Raw genomic sequence first — 20,149 nt, forward strand, 5'->3', positions numbered from 1 at the left:
AAATAAAGCAAAACAGGCCGTATTCGTGGGCATCCCATGTGTGGTCTGGTTATTACTCTCTAATCCCATTTATTCCCTTCCCTTTCTCTTCTGATCTTACAGTCATCCCCTATGACTCTCTGCTCCCTATTAGATGCATTTGATTTTATCTGTCCCTATATAGGAGTATCTAACAGTGTTTGATTAAAATAATAAACCACAAAGCGTTCTATTTGTGTAAGGACAATTTCGGATGCATCCTTGTAGATTTTCACGTGGCAGCATCTGTAAGGATGGCTGGTCCATGAGTGTGTTTCATTAGGGCTTCTCTCCATGTCTTCACTGGGAGAGCCAGGCATGCAGAGGATGCTGGGTTTCCTCAGCTCCAACCACGTGGCCCTTCTCAGTAGCCTGAAACACTCCAGTGGATGCTGAGCACACTTGCAAATCTCCAAGGTACACCTAAGGAATAATTCTCACATTACGGTTTCTAGAGGAAATCAGCCCCAAACCCATCCCCTAATCATTTGCCTGAAGAATTGTGTTATAGAGTCAGTGAGTGGGTGTTTGTTTTTTCAATGGAAAATTCATGGAAAATCAAGGTTTCTCAATTCAACAGCTAGAAGGGATGTGGAACCCCATCCTTTATCATCACCTGTGTAGGAGGTGGCTCTTTTATACAGTCTTCCAGTGGAAATGCCAAGGTCATGCAGCTCCCAGGACTCAGCTCCTAACCAAGAGCATCTTAAGTTTTTATAATTGAAGTATAGTTAATTTATAATTTTGCGTTAGTTTCAGGGGTACAGCAAAGTGATTCCGTGTTTTATATATATATATGAATAACATATACATATATGTGTAACTGAATATACTGGGCTATATTGAATATATTTGTTGATTATCTATCTTATGTATAGTAGTATGTATCTGTTAATCCCAAAATCCTAACTTATCTCTCCTCCCCTTCCCTCTTAGGTAGCTGTAAGTTTGTTTTCTATGTCTGTGAGTCTCTTTCTGTTTTGTAAATAAGTTTGTAACATTGTTTTGAGATTCCACATGTAACTGATACCATGAGATATCGGTCTTTCTCTTTCTGACTTACTTAGCATATCACCTCTAGGTCCATCCATGTAGCTTCAAATGCCATTATTTCATTCTTTCTATGGCTGAGTAAAGTTCCATTGTGTCAAGATTACAGCATCTTTATCCATTCATCTTAGGTTGCTTCAGCATCTTGACTGTTGTAGATGGTGCTGCTGTGGACAATGGGGTGCGTGTATCTCTTGAATCAGTTTTATCTGGATATGCCCAGGAGACGGATCTTATGTAACTCTACTTTCAGTTTTTTTAAGGAACTTCCATACTTTTCTCCATAGTAGCTGCACCAATTTATATTCCCACACCCTCTCCAGCATTATTTTTTGTAGACTTTTTGATGGCCATTTTGACCAGTGTGAGGTGATACCTCATTGTAGTTTTGATTTGCATTTCTCTAGTAATTAGCAGTACTGAGCATCTTGTCATGTACCTTTGCACCATCTGTATATCTTCTTTGGAGAAATGTCTGTTTAGGTCTTCTACCCACCTTTTTAATGGGTTGTTTGTTTCTTTGACATTGTGCTAAATTACCTGTTCGTGTATTTTGAAAATTAATCCCTTGTTGGTCGCTTCACATCCAAATATCTTCTCCCATTCTATAGGCTGTCTTTTCATTTTAGTTAGGGCTTCCTTTGCTGTGCAGAAGCTTTTAAGTTTAATTTTGTCCAATTAGTTAATTTTTATTTTTATTTGCATTACTCTAGGAGACAGATCCAGAAAATATTGCTGCAATTTATGTCAAAGGCTGTTCTGTCTATGTTTTATTCTAGGAGTTTTCTAGTATCTGATCTTACATTTAGGTCTTTAGTCCATTTTCAGTTTATATTTGTATATGTGTCAGAGAATGTTCTAATTTCATCCTTTTACCTGGGAAAACTATAGCTGTCCAGTTTCTCAGAGCCACTTGTTTAAGAATCATTCTTTTCTCCACGTATCAGTTCAGTGCAGTTGCTCAGTTGTGTCCGACTCTCCGCGACCCCATGAACCGCAGCACTCCAGGCCTCCCTGTCTATCACCAGCTCCCGGAGCTCACCCAAACTCATGTCCATCGAGTCGGTGATGCCATCCAGCCATCTCATCCTCTGTCGTCCCCTTCTCCTCCCACCCCCAATCCCTCCCAGCATCAGGGTCTTTTCCAGTGAGTCAACTTGTCGCATGAGGTGGCCAAAGTATTGCAGTTTCAGCTTCAACATCAGTCCTTCCAATGAACACACAGGGTTTATCTCCTTTAGAATGGACTGGTTGGATCTCCTTGCAGTCCAAGGGACTCTCAAGAGTCTTCTCCAGCACCACAGTTCAAAAGCATCAATTCTTCAGCGATCAGCTTTCTTCACAGTCCAACTCTCTCATCCATCCATGACCACGGGAAAAACCATAGCCTTGACTAGACGGACCTTTGTTGGCAAAGTAATGTCTCTGCCCTTTAATATGCTATCTAGGTTGGTCATAAGTTTCCTTCCAAGGAGTAAGCATCTTTTAATTTCATGTCTGCAATCACCATCCACAGTGATTTTGGAGCCCAAAAAATAAAGTCTGACACTGTTTCCACTGTTTCCCCATCTGTTTCCCATGAAGTGATGGGACCAGATGCCATGATCTTTGTTTTCTGAATACTGAGCTTTAAGCCAACTTTTTCACTCTCCTCTTTCACTCTCATCAAGAGGCTTTTTAGTTCCTCTTCACTTTCTGCCTTAAGTGTTGTGTCATCTGCATACTCTTTCTTATTTTGTCATAGATTAATAAACCATAAGTAGGTGGGCTTAAGGAGAAGGCACTGTTTAAATCCTTTTGGCTTAAAGTGGACCCTCCCATATTTTCCTCAAAGGGCAAGACCACACCTTCCCTTCTCCCACTCTTTCCTCTTGCACCCCCAGGATTATCCTATTTTCTGTAGAAACAAGATAAAAATAAGAAACACAACATTGTAGTTAACTGGGCACCTACTGTGTCCTGTCACTTGCCTTGTCTTGTGTAAACCCTCAGTTTAGTTCAGTCACTCAGTCATGTCCAACTCTTTGCAACCCCATGGACTGCAGCACGCCAGACCTCCCTGTCCATCACCAACTCCCAGAGTTTACTCAAACTCATGCCCATTGAGTCAGTGATGCCATCCAACCATCTCATCCTCTGTCGCCCTCTTCTCCTCCTGCCTTCAATCTTTCCCAGCATCAGGGTCTTTCCCAATGAGTCACTTCTTCTCATCAGGTGGCCAAAGTATTGGAGCTTCAGATTCAGCATCAGTCCTTCCAATGAATATTCAGGACTGATTTCCTTCCTCAACGGGGCTTACAAACAGAAAGACCCCACCTGGACACAGCCAGATCAGGTTCAGATCTAGGTTTTGTTTTATCTGCATCATATTTTACATTTTGAAGATTTCCACTTCCCTAGGCCTCTTCATAACCTAGATTGGGAACTCTTGAAGCATGCTTTGCTTCGTTTCCTTCTTGTGACTTTAACATCTACAGGCTGGGGAAACAGCTAGGGAACGAGTGAATCAGAAGGAGACACCTGGGAAATCCCCCAGCCCTGGTTTCATTCTGGAAGCATCACTGGGCCTCTGTAAAGAAAGGACAGTCCCATCCCTTATCTGTTCTAATGGGCCATTTCTCTTTAGAAAGCAAGGTTTCCTGACAGGCACAAGGCAGGCAGTGCCTCTCATCTTTTCTGACAGCGTCCTCTGCTCATTTTTTTTTTTTTTCCTTTTCACTCACTCTTGTGACATAACCATGGGATTTTATTTCAGTAATCCTGCTTAGTTGTACCTTTGCCAGACTCTCACTGGGGCACCGATGATGGGGTGGTGGAGGAAGGATTCACACAGGGAGATGCTAAGCCAAGAGTATTTGAGGGGAGGATCCAGCTTAGCCGATTATGTGTGACTCTAAGATAGGGACTTTCAGACACAGGAATGGCTTCAGCAGACTCTTATTTACAGTGTAAGGGCATCAGCTATTTCTCAAAGTTACGTATGCTGTGATTTTTAAAAATCAACTTCGATGATTCCGTTGGCTCAGTGTATTTCAAACAGTAATGAATTTCAAACCACTGCTTTACTTTCACATGAAAAGGCTTATTCAGATTTGGCTTATCAGTTCAGCCGCTGAGTTGTGTCCGACTCTTTGCGACCCCATGGACTGCAGCACGGCTTATAGTTACATTTAATCTCTCTGATACATATCATGCAGTATCTGGGGATGATCTTTTTTTTTCAAAGGGGAATAACTCCTCTGATTTACAGTTAGCATTCCTCAGACAGATCCTAAGAATGACTTGTAAATCAAGCTCTCTTACACTTTTCCAGCAATGTTCTCATCATCATCTGCAGATATTTCTAGGGCTTAAACTTTAATTTTAGTGATGAGGTTTAGAAAGCAGAGTAAAGTCACGTATTGGAAACCTTGCCTTTGTTTTGTTGACATGAAACCATTCGTTCCTTTATCCATGTGTGTCGTCAGCAAATGTGTGTGAGCGTCAGTCTGAAGCTCAGTTCAGTCCAGTCGCTCAGTCGCGTCCGCCTCTTTGCAGCCCCATGAACAGCAGCACGCCAGGCTCCCTGTCCATCACCAACTCCCGGAGTCCACCCAAACCCATGTCCATTGAGCCGGTGATGCCATCCAGCCATCTCATCCTCTGTGGTCCCCTTCTCCTCCTGCCCTCAGTCTTTCCCAGCATCAGGGTCTTTTCAAATGAGTCAGCTCTCCGCATTAGGTGGCCAAAGTATTAGAGTTTCAGCTTCAACATCAGTCCCTCCAGTGAACACCCAGGACTCTCAAGAGTCTTCTGCAATACCACAGTTCAAAAGTTCTGGACCTCAAACTTTTTTAAATCAAGTGGGGAAAATGTAGAGACCTTTGCTTAATCCTCTCTGTCGCTGAACTGGATGATGAAACACCAGTGTAATTTTTCTCGTTCAGTTGCTAAATAGTGTCTGACTCTTTTGTGACCCCATGGACTGTATGTAGCCTACTGGGCTCCTTTGTCCATGGGGATTTCCCAGGCAAAAATCCTGGAGTTGGTTGCCATTTCTTTCTCCAGGGGGTCTTCCCAGACCAGGGATCGAACTGATGCCTCCTGCACTGGACATCTGAGTCACCAGGAAAGCCCCATAATGTAATTGTTATTTTACTTAAAAAGTATTGAGTGACTTACTAGCAATATGGCTAATTGAAACATGGTACCTCTATAAGGTACCTGATGCAAAGAACTGACTCATTGGAAAAGACCCTGATGCTGGGAAAGATTGAAGGCAGGAGGAGAAGGGGATGACAGAGGATGAGATGGTTGGATGACTCTATGGACATGAGTTTGAGCAAGCTCCAGGAGTTGGTGATGCACAGAGAAGCCTGGTGTGCTGCAGTCCATGGGGTCACAAAGAGTCAGACATGACTGAGAGACTGAACTGAAGTGAACCTCTGTGGCATGGGGCACTTTTGTTCTTCCTTGAATGTGTAAGGCACCACGCCGAGTTCTGAGTCTGTAAAGGGGAATCGTGTAGACTGACACTGTTCCCAAAACACGCAGTCTGCATATCCACATATGTGACGTGCAGACTACACGCTGCCGTGTGCAGGCGTCCATGAGGACTCAGAGTCCAGGAACCTGGCACAGAGAGTGTTGGGTTAGCTGCATTTTGAGCATCTATAGTAGTCAGAGGTGGAGACCTGGGACAGCTTTTGAACATCAGCTGTTCATACTCTTCCTCTAATTGGCTAAAAATCATATCTTTTTCACAGGAACTACTTCAAATTAGATCTCCCCCATCCATACATTTAGAACATCCTTATATGCTTTGAGTCTTAAAGCAAATGTGCATTTTACTTTTTTAAACTTTAAAGGCTTGAACTTGTCCTTCTAGGTCCCAGAGATCAACTGAAATGATTCTGGCTTTTTCCTCCCTGTGTTGGGTCACCTTTGAGCCAAACTCATGAAACTACTTCTGTGTCTTTATCCAAGACCCTGAGAAGTTACAAAGCACATCCTCCCTTTAGCCCTCTTACCCAATAGTAAAGCAGAGAAGAAGAACACGAAGTTCATCCCTGGACAGGGACCACTGTCCTCAGGGGCAGGTCATCTCCTGGAGTACCCTCAAAGGTGCAGGGTAAGATGCAGAAGCCCAGCTTATCCCAAGGAGCAGGAATTCTTCCCTTTCTCAGAGTCTCCCAGTCCTGCAAAGCCCCCCTCCTCTGGGGCATTGGGACCTGTCCAAGGTCTAGTCCCTCACACACACCCATGGTGGTCACATGGTCATGACTGATCCTCCCTCCTCCTGCCATGGGTGTGTGTGCGCGCCTGTGTGGGTTTCAAGTCCTGCTGCCCACATCTCAGTTAACCAAACTTGGAACCTTAAAGACGGGGAATGCCCACCTAAAACAAAATGAGCGGCATGTCCTGCTGTCATCTTGGACCCGTCAGTGCTATCAGGGAACTCAGATATCGGGCCAGTTTCTTGTTGATCATAACAGACACAGGATGTCACGGCCATCCATAAATGGTAGTCATCACCACCCTCCAAGCTTGGGTGCCCATCGGGTGCCATAGACCTGGTGTGATCATGCCAGGAAAGCTCTCACTCAAGCACGCATGGGAATAAATTAGACTCTGAGCATCAGCTCCCAGGAGTTCACCCACTCTGCTTTCCTGAAGTTACCAAGCCTCTTCCACCTTCAAGGTCCTTCAGCACACAGACACCACACGTCCATACGGCATCTAGCGCTTGCCCTAGACTTGATGCATTCTTCTCGTGAAAGCACATGCTTTATTTCTGGAATATCTTCCAATTTCCTGGGTAGTTTTGCTTAAAGGATTGGCTTCCTTGCCTTTATAAAAGAAGGCTAAGGCTTTTGGCAACAGCTGGAAATCATTCTGTCATTAGAATGACTGAAAACTTAGAGATTCTTTGATATAATCACCATCTTTAAGACTGAATACTCTTCTTCCAGATACTTTGGCAAAGTATGAAGATTCTAAAATGATTTCCAAAGAGCTGGCCAGAGCTGGTTTCTGTAAAAAGATTAAGATAGAGCTTCATTGCTTTGCTCATTAAACACACCACCTTCCATGGCCAGGGTTCAGCTTTGGGTTTTTCCCAGTTAAAGGATTATTCTGTCTTTTTTTTATTTATTCTTTGAATTTTAACTCTGCTTCTCTCTTATCTGTTAATATGGATCATTTTAGAAGGTTGGCCAGCTTGATTCTAACATTCCTGTGGACTTGCAGATTTTTCTTTCTGACAAATAGTTGAGAGATTATAAGTACAGTTGAGAAATTGCTTTACAGCTGTGCCCTCGGTCAGAAAAGTGATACCTGAGTCTCTGTAAACATTCAGCCAGGTGGCTGATGATACCTCATCCCACGTGAAACTCATCTGAAAATGTAATTATCTAAAACCTAGTGTAGAAATCAGAGAAGGCAATGGCACCCCACTATAGTACTCTTTCCTGGAAAATCCCATGGACAGAGGAGCCTGGTAGGCTGCAGTCCATGGGGTCGCTAAGAGTCGGACACAACTGAGCAACTTCACTTTCACTTTTCACTTTCATGCATTGGAGAAGGAAATGGCAACCCACTCCAGTGTTCTTGCCTGGAGAATCCCAGGGACAGGGGAGTCTGGTGGGCTGCCGTCTCTGGGGTCGCAAAGAGTTGGACATGACTGCAGCGACTTAGCAGCAGCTGCTAAGTAGTGTAGAAATAGATCCCAGAAACCCTAAATACCATTGGGCATATGGCTGTCTATATTTTTATTTTCCCAGATATTTAGATGTTTGAAAACAAAAGAAACATTTAAATTCACCTTTACATCTATTTTGTTTATATGGAAAATTAATTTTACATTAAAACCTCGAGCATCCCTACCAAAACACAAGCAGATTTGACCTCCAGAATTCATCATCCCTCGGTGCATTGCTGAACTTTTAGATTCCTGAGCATTTTTGTGTGGAATAAAGCAGTGTTCCCAAGCTGAATCCCTATGAAAATCTCAGATCAACTCAAATGCTCTGACTTGATCAGAGATCCTGAGTCAGGAGTGTTTTCCTATCCTTACATCCAGGGCTTCCCAGGTGGCTCAGCGGTAAAGAATCTGCCTGGCAGTGCAGGAGACACAGGAGATGAGGGTTCGATCCCTGGATCAGGAAGATTCCCTGGAGGAGGAAGTGGCAACCCACTCCAGTATTCTTGCTGGAGAAATCCCATGGACAGAGGAGCCTGGTGGGCTACACTCCATGGGGCCACAGAGAGCTGGACACGACTGAAGTGACTGAGCACGCATATCAATAGGCAACTACCTCCCATATGTCAGGACCTGCAGTGATGCTCTTCACCCTGGGACGTGGGTGCTGGTGTGTGCCGTCTTCTCTCTGACATCTGAGTGTCCCTAAGGACATTAGTTCAATTAAGAGAATGTGGAAGGTAGCTGAGCCTTGCCATTTCCATTTTAATCATCTCGGATTTGAGATCCCATAGGCATCTGGCAGGTAATGTTTCACCCATTCACCTGTGTCTGCCCACATGAAGCAGGAGTGCCTGCAGCCTGAGAAGCCTGGTGTGCAGGCACCCAGCCCATGGGTGGTAAGAATGCTGACCGACAGTCTGCCTGAGTCTCTCCATCTGAGAGCTGACCAACAGCCTGTCTCATTCTCCGTCTGACTTAAGCTTGGTGAAAATGCGCAGAGACGTTGGGTGTGGTTCTCCTGAAAATGCAGGAGTGGAGGTGAATGACTGTAGTGGGATTGAAAGGGTATTTTTTTTCTGTAGGCTCCCAGGCCTGTCTCTGCACGGATGTGGGAAAGTGTCCCGCAGAGGAAAGACTCTGTGTGACGCACCCTCACATCTCATCATTCCAACCCTCTTGTGTTGACCGATGACAGGATGTTTTTTCCTGTCTTTGGTTTTGATCTCTTCTGTTGCGCCGGTTTCCATTTTGTAAGCGTTCTTGATGCTTTGAACATCCCGTGGGTCTGAGGAAGGGCTTTTGTAGCTTCTCTGCACCTCTGGTGGGCTTTGCTCTGCTCGCCAGTGATCAGCTCCAGGAGGTGCTCGGGCAGCAGGCCATGGTCCCTGCCACCCCAAAGCAGTGCCACCCTCAGCGTCCATGCCCAGATGTTTGTCTTCGCGGCTCGGTTACACCTGACGTGTGCACTTGTCGCTTCACTCTGTCTGTGGTTGAGATTAGGTGACCGTGGCGGAGAGGTCTGGGGCGGTGGCCGGTTGGTGATGTTTCCTGTGTGTTACCAGTTGCTGTGTGCTCAGAGTCCACGCAGCCTAGGCACCAGGCATTGCTTCGTTGAAGGGTGAATGCAAGACCTCGACCGCTTTTTGATTTATAAACACACGAGGGCACAGGTGGAAATGACGACGCGGGGTCAGCAGGCCGCCTCCCCTCCACGGTGGCCTCCCCAGGGCCTCCTTATGCTTCGCATCCTCCTGCTGCTGTGTGTGAAAAAGGGAGCGTGCCTGAACGTGGATGGCTTAGAATTCAGATTTCGTTACTTCCAGCCTTATACTCCGGCTCCCCGTGAAACAGAGTGTAAGAAACTGCCCTCCAGTGTGTGACGGGTTCTGAAGTAGAAAATGTTATGAACCTCCTTCCTTCTCAAGCAAAAATCAAACAAGAGGTTACAATTGCCACACGTGCCGGTCACATTGGATAGAAAGACCAGGCCAGCCGGTGACCCGTCACACCGAGGCTGGAAGGTGCAGCAGGGAGGTTTGGCCAGACTGCCAGAGATCGAGTCCTGGCCCTTTAAAACACGTGACCTTGTGAGCTCCTCAAGCCTTTTACACGCTAGTGAGCCCATCTATAAAGTAGGATAATCATGTAATCAGCCGTATAGGGTTCCTTTAAGGATTAGAGGAGAGAAAAACCTGTAAAGCTCTCACACTCCGTCTAGCCAAGTAAATGTCAGCTTCCATTCTCTTCCCTTAGTGTTACAGCTTTGCTTCAGAAATCGCACCGTTTGGGTTACTAAACTCTTAAAGCCAGAGGAAATTCCACAGTGACATGAGTCACGTGGCCCCAGGCAAGGGTGATGAACGCGTTCCTCCCTGTTTTGAATTGTGCTGCCGTCTTCTGCACACTCACGTGGGCAGGCATGTGAGGGACACACACACTGTGTGCAGAGGGCGTGTAGGCTGGTAGCCACCACGGCGAGTGGACAACGTGTGGCCTGGCTCTTTTCCTGCCTGGAAGGGGCAGTGGCCTGGGGGCAGGACTTGGGGGCCACTCAGGCTGCTTCCCCAGCCTCCTGGGTGGAGTGTGCCTTTCCCGGGCGGGCTCGGCTCGCCCCGTGGACTCAGCCCCGGCGCGTGGTGCGATAAGGCAGCCGTGGTCCCATCCACACTGGCGGTCCTGAGCTTGCAGAGCACTTAGCCCCGTGCTGAGTGCCCCAGTTACTCCCCTGGTCCTGAAACCTGTCATGTGGGGCTTCTGATTTCCCTTTCTCTACCCAGGCTTAGCATCTGACCCTGACAGTTTGCAGCCTATAGCCTCCCCCGTCCCAAGAACCGAGAACTTTAGGTCCAGGTAAACGCTGAACCTGACATCTTGAGTGTTCAGACTACACACACACTGTGAGCAAAAGGCTTGGATCAAGGGCCCAAGAAAAACCCTTTGGAAAAAAGGTGTAGGCGTTGCACACGAACATGAGGGCCATTTCTTTCACTTAAAATTTAGCTCACCATTTTTCCTTCAGGCGAGGTTACTGGATGGTTGAAATACAGGTAAGCACAATGTGATGAACGCACAACAGAAAAGCAGGCGCTTGAGAGAAGATTCATTCAGAGGGAACCAGTAATGGAGAAGTGATCTGATAGGAACAATACGGAAATTAAGGGACAAAATCAGAAACATGAAAAAAGAAACGCAGATATTCTTGGCCGGGCCTGTGGACTCAGATTTGCAGGTTCTCAAGCAAAGCTCAGACTTTCTGATCTCATGAGATTTTCGGCGGCCCTGGATTAACTGTGAAAAATGGCTTATCAAACCTTAACCCAAAGCTGTTTTTAAGCAGCCTGGCCGTGTGACCCCTGGAATGCTCCCTAAGGCTTCATGTGTCAGCTGTGAGTGTCAGGGCACAGTCAGAGCCCGCCTTCCACTCCACACTCTGCTGAGGAGGGACTCTGAACAGGCCCGGAACTCTGTCTGCTTCTTCAGTGCCCATGTGGGGGTGGGCCTTAGGGGCCCTGACAAGCCTTCTAGTTTGATTTTCTGTGTCAGTGAACAGTTACCAGGTGGATCAGAAGAGCAACCCGAATGTCAGCTGCCCTCGCTTCCCCCTCCCTGGTGCGTCTCTTGGACTTCCAAAGCTGAGTCTCCTGGGGGTTAAAGAGCAGGAAGGAGGTGGAGAGGCCGGAGCAGACGGGCAGACGGGCTGCAGGCTCGTAGACGGTCAGGCGAGCATCACCTAGGAGGTCAGCACCCCCCTCCACCGGGCCATCCCTCACTGCCCGATGCTCTTGAGAAAAGACTGCCCAGGATATCAGCAGGAGAGGAGGTGCATTTTCATGGAGGCTCCAATCTGTAGATGTTGGAATTACTTTTAACCACAAGTGTCCTAACCATAGAGAATGCAGAAGACAAACCTCCCCCTGACCCAAGGTCGTTGCAGACACTTCAGTAAACCCTGTCCCATCTCATCTCTTCCTCCCACATTCAGGTTTCCATGTGCCCACCCTCTTTTAGAAGATCCTGATTGATAAGTGTTCTGTGTTATTACCTCATCTATAGCCTTCATTTGCAAAGAGTTCCTCTTTATGTATTAAGCCAGTGGCTCCCTTTTTAACAGGGGAGTTCATATTCTTGAGCAGATATGTTGAAGCATTATTGATACTTTTGTTGACCTAAAACAGTAAAAACAGGTAGTTATTTTACCAGCAAAATGGGTTTATCAGGGAACAGCAAATAACAGTATTCTAGACACAATCGCAGGCAAGCCCTGTGAACAAAGATGAGTCTTCTTTATAGAGGAGAAGGGGGAGTTGTGAGTGGCTGTTATTAACAATCATAACAGTAAGTCCATTGGAGGAAACTGGGAGTTTGAAATATAGTGATTATTTCATTGGCTGAGTTGGGAGGTTTCTCATTGGTTGGGCTGTTGCTAGGCAAAGAGAGATCCTTCCTTCCTCCTGCTGGTAGTAAAGTAATAACCTTCTTCCTATTGGACACACAAGGTACCATTCTTCTTGTCGGCAATGCAGTTGACATACAGTGTTGCGGCATGAGAGCTCCCCCTTCCGGCCTCCCGAGTCCTTTTTATTTTTGGATGTAAGAGACCTGAATGACTCATTTCTTTATACGTAAAGAGCATTATTCCTGTATCATTTTTTAAATGGTCTCCGTGTGCAGTTCTATAGCAGTTTTAAGTAAGATGTCAGCGTTTAAATTCTTTTGGTAGCCAGTGGTTTACGTAAACTAATTCAACCAGTGTGTGTTGCTATCTCTTCAGTTTGTGTGTCAAGCACTTTAAGTGTTGAAGTGCTTACAATAAATATTCATGAATTTCACATTATGTCCTTTAAAACCTTAGTATTATCAGAATATTTAGTCATATTTTCATAGTAATTCTTTTTGAAGAATATAGATTAATTTTTGAAAGTAAGAATATTTGCACATAAAGAACTGAAAAGTTGTCAGCACCAAAGTCAACTCCATTTTAAATGAGGCTTCTGTTTGTGAATTTTCACACTTAAAATGAACTGTAAATAGTGAATCCTTCCTAAGCCTGAAAAATCACCCCAGAAATGACAAATTTTGGCTCCACTTTTAGGGAGAGTATTTGAAAGTTGTGCTTGTGTGCTTAGCCGCTTCAGTCGTGTCTGACTCTGCCACCCCATGGACTGTAGCCCGCCAGGCTCCTCTGTCCATGAAATGCTCCAGGCAAGAGTACTGCAGTGGGTTGCCATTTCCTCCTCCAAGGATCTTCCCAACCCAGAGATCGTATTCAGGCCTTTTATGCCTCCTCGCTGGCACTTGCCACCTGGTGACTCGGTTCCCCGGTGACTCAGATGTAAAGAAGCTGTCTGCAATGCGAGAGACGCAGGTCAGAGCCCTGGGTTGGGAAGATCTCCAGGAGAAGGGAATGGCACTTCACTCCAGTATTCTTGCATGGAGAATGCCATGGACAGAGGAGTTCATGGGGTCACAAACAGTCAGATGTGACTGAACGACTTACACACACACAATTGGAAGGGTTCACTCCTAGAAGACTAAGATGGCTTCTCTTGGGACGACCTTGCCTCAAATATGTGTGGACACCCGCACGCACAGATTTGTTCACTTGTGGATGCAGAGTTTGAACAGTAACATGGGATCTGACATAAAAAACTTATAAAAGATTCTGATTTATCATTCACAAAACTGGGGTGCCTCCCAGTTTAAGGTCACTTTGTGCAGAATCATATGCAGAAGTCACTGAGCTGCTGTGGGAATTGTAGGCCCCAGGCCAGCATCATCAGCTTCACTTGAGAATCTGTTAGAAACACAAACTGCTGGGTGCCCCCAGAAGTCGTAGCGATAAGGATGGGCCAGGAGACTGCGCTGTACTAAGAGCCCCTGGTGGTGAAGCACACTGAGAACCCCGGTTCAGGGAGTCACTTTCAATTGTGCTTCTGCCAAGAGGACTTTTCTACAAACATACTGTACACAGAACCCACTGGCTAGTGCTTCTCCCCTGCTCAGCACCCCAGCAGCCCTCGGAGGCATCTGTGGAGTCCGCAGCATTCAGGAATACCAAGGGATGACCACTGCCCCAAGAGGAACTGGCTCTAAAAGAAGAGCAACAACTTCGCTGAACACTACAGTTAATTTTTAAATGTCAGTCAGAAGATTTTCCACCCGGGACTGTGATGGTCAAAGAAGATCCATGCTTTAATGCTCCTCGAGAGCTGAGTTAAGACAGGTTTAGTGGGATGAAAAAGCTGATTTGAAGCTCAACATTCCAAAAACTAAGATCATGGCATCTGGTCCCATCACTTCCTGGGAAACAGAGGGAGAAAAATTGGAAGCAGTGACAGATTTTATTTTCTTGGGCTCCAAAATCACTGAGGACTGTGACCGCAGCCACAAAAGTAAAAGATGCTTGTTCTTTGGAAGGAAAGCTGTGATAAACTAGACAGTGCATTAAAAAGCAAAACCATCACTTTGCCAACAAAGGTCGGTCTAGTCAAAGCTATGGTTTATCCAGTAGTCACGTATGGATGTTAGAGTGGGACCATAAAGAAGGCTATGGCATCTGGTCCCATCACTTCATGGGAAATAGGTGGGAAAACAGTGGAAACAGTGTCAGACTTTATTTTTTTTTGGGCTCCAAAATCACTGCAGATGGTGATTACAGCCATGAAATTAAAAGACACTTACTCCTTGGAAGGAAAGTTATGACCAACCTAGACAGCATATTAAAAAGCAGAGACATTACTTTGCCAACCAAGGTCCGTCTAGTCAAGGCTGTGATTTTTCCAGTGGTCATGTATGGATGTGAGAGTTGGACTGTGAAGAAAGCTGATCGCCGAAGAATTGATGCTTCTGAACTGTGGTGTTGGAGAAGACTCTTGAGAGTCCCTTGGACTGCAAGGAGATCCAACCAGTCCATTCTAAAGGAGATCAGTCCTGGGTATTCATTGGAAGGACTGATGCTAAAGCTGAAACTGCAATAATTTGGCCACCTCATGCGAAGAGTTGAGTCACTGGAAAAGACTCTGATGCTGGGAAGGATTGGGGGCGGGAGGAGAAGGGGACGACCGAGAATGAGATGGCTGGATGGCATCACCGACTCTGTGGACATGAGTTTGAGTGAACTCCAGGAGTTGGTGATGGACAGGGAGGCCTGGCGTGCTGTTACTGGGGTCACAGAAAGTCGGACATGACTGAGCGACTGAACTGAACTGAACTGAAAGGGAGAAGGGGACAACAGAAGATGAAACAGTTAGACAGCATCACTGACTCAACGGACAGAAATTTGCGCAAACGCTGGGAGAAGTGGAGGACAGAGGAGCCTGGTGTGCTGCAGTCCATGGGGTTGCAAAGAGTCAGATGCGACTTAGCGACTGAACAACAAAAACAGCACTGGATGGGTGGGGGAACCGAAGACGAGATTTCCTGGAGCACACCCAGGAAGCGCGTCTGGGGACCGTCAGCAGCCCCTCTCCATATGCTTTTAATCGTGGTAATTTTGCAAGAGGAGGGAAATCTGTGCCTGCTAACAGACCTCAAGCCCTACTGAGCTTTATAGATTATAGATTAAAGGTAGCACTTTAACTGCCCTAGTGGATTGGAAGCCAGACCCGTTGTGGAGTCCTGCTGAAATAGGTTCCATATGTCTCTACGCCAGCTTGCTTAGGCACATACACGTGGGCGATTTCCATCCGCCGTGTGGGGAGGGTTAAGCCCAATGTAAACGCCAGCTGGTTCCCACCAACCACAGCAGAATTTTCTGCGACTCATTCCTTCTGCGTCTCCTGCCCCAGGGAGATGTTCCCCTTTCCCCAACCTAAATACTCCACTTTCACCCGTAAGCTCATCACACAAAGTTCTCACCACCAAAACGTACCCTTTCTCCCCTTCAAGTCACTCTTCCCTGCCCCACCGTCTTCCCCCATCAGATTTCCCAGCCTTCCCATCAGTCTCCCATTCTTCCCTTTTTCTGTCTCTTGCCTTGAGAATAACCTCCACTTCCTGCCCCTCTGCCAACCAGGAGCCCCTGCTGCTCATCCTTACAGCTTCTTGGCTTCGTGTCTGAGACCCTTCTAGCCATGACCACCACCCTGTCACGACATCAGCAGCCGTTCCTCAGCCCTCCCCCGGCCTCCCCCAAGCCCTTAGCACAGTTCACCCGATTCCTGCCAGATTTCTCTGCTCTTGATTTCCGACACCCGTCCTGCCCGTTTGCCTGCTTCCTTTATCAGCATGTTCTTGTCACCGGTCCCGTCCCTTAACTTCCTTCCGTGCAGGTGTACCATGAGCCCAGCACCTGTGTCTCCATCTCCTCCCCGGGGGTGGTCTGCCCTCAGGTCTTTTCCCCATCATCACTTACCCAGGAGGGCCTTTTGCTACAAATCTCTGTGCTCTTCGGTCTCACACTAGTGACACCGGCTCTCACATCAGAGCAACTTCTTACCGTCTCAGCACCAGGCGTTGTTTTCTCTTTGCGTCTGAGTTCAGTCTGTGTCCACGCTTTGTTTACTCTAGGTACCCAAGAGTCCGCTCTTTCTCCCCCTCCTCCAACAGTCAACAGACTCATCTTCACACCTACTCCCCCTTGAGTTTTCTAGATATATAGTGAGACCACTTGAAGTTTCTCCCCACTACAACGTTCACAGCCCTTATTTTATCTTATCTAATTGTGTGAGCCAGTATCTCCTTATGGCCTTAACTGAAATGATGATATGATCAATGATAATGATCAAAGTAGCTCAGTCGTGTCCGACTCTTTGTGACCCCATGGACTATACAGTCCTTGGAATTCTCCAGGCCAGAATACTGGAGCAGGTAGCCTTTCCCTTCTCCAGGGGATCGTCCCTGGAGATCAAACCCAGGTCTTCTGCAGGATGGTATATATTTTTCTTATTCCTAACCTTAATGGTCTTAACCTATAGTCTGGACTTCCCGGGTGGCTCAGACAGTAAAGCATCTGCCTACAATGTGGGAGACCCGGATTCAATCCCTGGGTTGGGAAGATCTCCTGAAGAAGGAAATGGCAACCCACTCCAGTATTCTTGCCTGGAAAATCCCGTGGATGGAGGAGCCTGGTAGGCTACCATCCATGCGGCCACAAAGAGTCGGACACAACTGAGTCACTTCACTTCACTTCAACCTTAATGGGAACGTTTATAGTGTTTGCCATAATGCTGGTTTCTAGGTTTAAATAAACATGTAAATACCTACATCTGTCTATCTAGATACATAGATATAGAATGCACACATGTATACTCATGCAAATATACAGATATATTAAGTATTCATTAATTGTCAATTTTGTAAACATTTTGTCAAAATTGAGGCAGAATTTATCACCTGCTGAAATGTATTACATTTGTGATAAACTTTATGTTTACTGTTTAATCCACCAAAATGGTGAAATATATTAGCCAATTGTCCTAACACTAAACTATTAGGAATGATTTTACTAACACTAAGTTATTCTTATATTCCTACTCGGAATTATTATCTGATGACTTTTTCCCCCCAAGGTACTACTTGATTCTGTCCTGTTTTATTTTGTATTTTTTACATCAGGAAGGGTTGTTGTTGTTCAGGCGCTAAATCGTGTCTGAATCTTTGCAACCCCGTGGACTGCAGCATGCTAGGCTCCTCTCTGTCTTCAGCGATCTCCCAGAGTTTCCTCAAATTCATGTCTGTTGTGTCGGTGATGTCATCTAACCATTCCCTCCTCTGCCACCCTCTTCTCCTCCTGCCCTCAGTCTTTCCCAGAATCAGGGTCTTTTCCAATGAGTTGGCTCTTCAAATCATGTGGCCAAAATACTGGAGCTTCAGCGTTAGTCCTTCCAACGAATATCCAAGAGTTGATTTCCTTTAGGATTGACTGGTTTGATCTCTTTGCTGTCCAAAGGACTCTCGAGAGTCATCTCCAGCACCACAATTTGAAAGCGTCAGTTCTTCAGTGCTCAGCCTTCTTTTATGGTCCAGCTTTCACCTTTGTACATGACCACTGGAAAAACCATAACTTTGACTATATAGACCTTTATCAGCAAAGTGATGTCTTTGCTTTTTAATATACTATTAAGGTTTGTCATAGCTTTACTTCCAAGGAGCAAGCATCTTTTAATTTCATGTATATGGGGTGGGGTACTTCTCTCTGGTCCAGTGGTTAAGAATCTGCCTTCCAAGGCAGGGGACAGGGGTTCAATTTCTGGTCTGGGAACTGAGATCCTGATGTCTCAGGACAACTAAGCCTGTACAGGGCAACCTCTGAGCCACACACTCTGGAGGCCACACGCCACAATGAAGAGCCTGCATGCAGCCAAGAATAAAAATAAATATATATTTTTTTAATGTAGGGGGAAGATACAAGGCATCTTAGAACTGATGAAATCCACTAATAAAAATCATCAGGACAGATCAGACAAGTGGAATATCATAGTCAGCCAAATGCCATTCATGCAAAAACAGGCTAACATACAGGAAAAGGTTTCCAGAGACGTCATTAGCTCTTCGCCTGCTTTTACCATGGGTCGTGTCTGTGAGTCTTCACCGCGCATCCCTCTCTCTTAAAGGACGGACGACCACGAGAGCAGGCTGCTACAGAGACCTGCGGGTCCTGGTGAACACCTCCTTCTGCAGCCCCGACGCCCGGCCAGTCACAGGGGTCGTGCCCTGCAAGGTGTCCGCCTGTCCCCCCAGGTAAGAACTGCCGCGTCCCTCTGAACGGGTGTCGGGGGTTTGCAGGTATAACGCCAGTCCTCAGGGCTCCTGGGCCTGGGGACTAGAAATGCTAGCTGCGGCCGCCTAATCCGTGATGGCAGAAGCGAGAGGAGCAAGAGCCGCCCAAACGGATGATCCACGGGAAGCACACTTGGGTGGGGATGGGCCTGGCCAGTCTGGCGGGGGCGCAGGTCTCAGGGTGGACAGCGCTTGTTCTGGCTTTTTTCAGCTCAGGCTGCGGGAGGGGCAGCAGGCCGTGGGCAGGGGAACCTTTTCCCACTGAGCCTCCGTGCCCTGCCCCAGTGTCTCCTTTCCTTACCAAGTGAAACACGTTAGGAGAGCCCGTGGTGAGGCCTGTCCCGGCTCTCCGGGGAGAGTGGAGCCTGTGCAAGTGTGGCAGCAGGCCTCGGCCATCTCGGTCACCCATCCCTGGCACTGCCGCCCTGACGCACTCCTTGAGAAAGCCCCAGTCCCCTGACTCGGGCGTGGACAGGAGCCCAGGGGGGCAGCTGAGGTCCTACCCTGCCTCCCCCAGGCTCGTCCAGAGGGGTTGTCAAAAGCATCCGAGTAACATATTTACAGAAGGGAAGCTCACTAGGCCTTTCTGACAGCCCAGGCACTCGCCAGGTCACATGTGGTCTCACATGTTTTGATTTTAAAGGCCCACAGTTGCTGGCTTTGCTGAACTTGGCCTCAAACGCAGAAAGCGGGGTCTTTGGGGGCTTCCCAGGTGGCACAGCAGTAAAGAATCTGCCTGCCAGGGCAGGAGACACAAGAGACAGAGGCTTGAACCCTGGGTCAGGAAGATCCCCTAGAGGAGGAAATGAATACTTTCCTTCTAGTATTCTTGCCTGGAGAATCCCACGCACAGAGGAGCCTGGCCGGGCTACAGTCCATGGGGTGGCAAAGAGTTGAACACGACTGAGCACAATTTCATATTCTTCATGTTATATATATTATATTATATTATATTAATTACTACCCTCACCTTGTGCTAATCAGGACAGTGTCGGTCAAGGAAGTGTAGAGGGAATCCATGTAAAGCTCTCACTCAGTCCAGGACATGTGCTAAAACACTAAATCTTGGCTCTTTCCTTTTTCTCCGGGAAAGAAGAACCAAGTTCGCATTAGTTACTTGCTTAGTCTGTGAAGCAGATCGATCATTGACACACACAGAAGGAACCTATGTTACATGCATGCATCCCCGTGCACTGTCATATTACCCAACTGAACTGGGAAAACAGATCTTAATTGTAAAGTTGTTCTGTTGTCCTCTGAAATGTAAGATGCATTACTTTCTCGCCCAGAATACTGCCAGTTTTTCCTTCCTGATTAAGTGATCAGCACACCCAAGCTTTATATTGACTCCTGGGGGAGCCTATGCCTTTCCTACTAGACTGCCTCCTGCGAGGCGTCCATCCATGGCCCTCTCAAGCGGAGTGGCCACCCCCTTCCCCGGGCCCCACGAAGCCCCCCGCGGCCGCAGGGCATGGCTGCATGCTCAGCCTCCCACCGTCTTTGGTTGACAGCGGGCACAGAGGATGGAGCCGGGAAGCAACGTGCTGTTTCCTGCTCCTCATGAGGGAGGCTCCCTGAAGGACCCGTGGGCGGGCCGGGGCGGGGCGGGCTGCTGGTTGAAAACATCTTAATCACAGGTCGTCTTCTTTTTAACGGATGGGATTCAAAAAAAACAGCCCT

The 20,149-nt window shown here is 46.9% G+C and overlaps 1 protein-coding gene across 1 annotated transcript in view; it reads left to right on the forward strand.

The window, feature by feature from the left end:
• The window catches only part of ADAMTS16 (ADAM metallopeptidase with thrombospondin type 1 motif 16), a 182,379-nt gene that overhangs the window by 115,738 nt on the left and 46,492 nt on the right, over window positions 1–20,149 (forward strand). The window contains exon 18 of the mRNA XM_055422293.2: window positions 18,304–18,430. Within this exon, the coding sequence (XP_055278268.2) occupies window positions 18,304–18,430 (127 nt within the window). The remainder of the gene's footprint in view (window positions 1–18,303; window positions 18,431–20,149) is intronic.

Source organism: Moschus berezovskii, chromosome 18 (assembly GCF_049115385.1).
Source record: "Moschus berezovskii isolate FMDL1 chromosome 18, NW_MosBer_1.0, whole genome shotgun sequence".
Taxonomy (NCBI): domain Eukaryota; kingdom Metazoa; phylum Chordata; class Mammalia; order Artiodactyla; family Moschidae; genus Moschus; species Moschus berezovskii.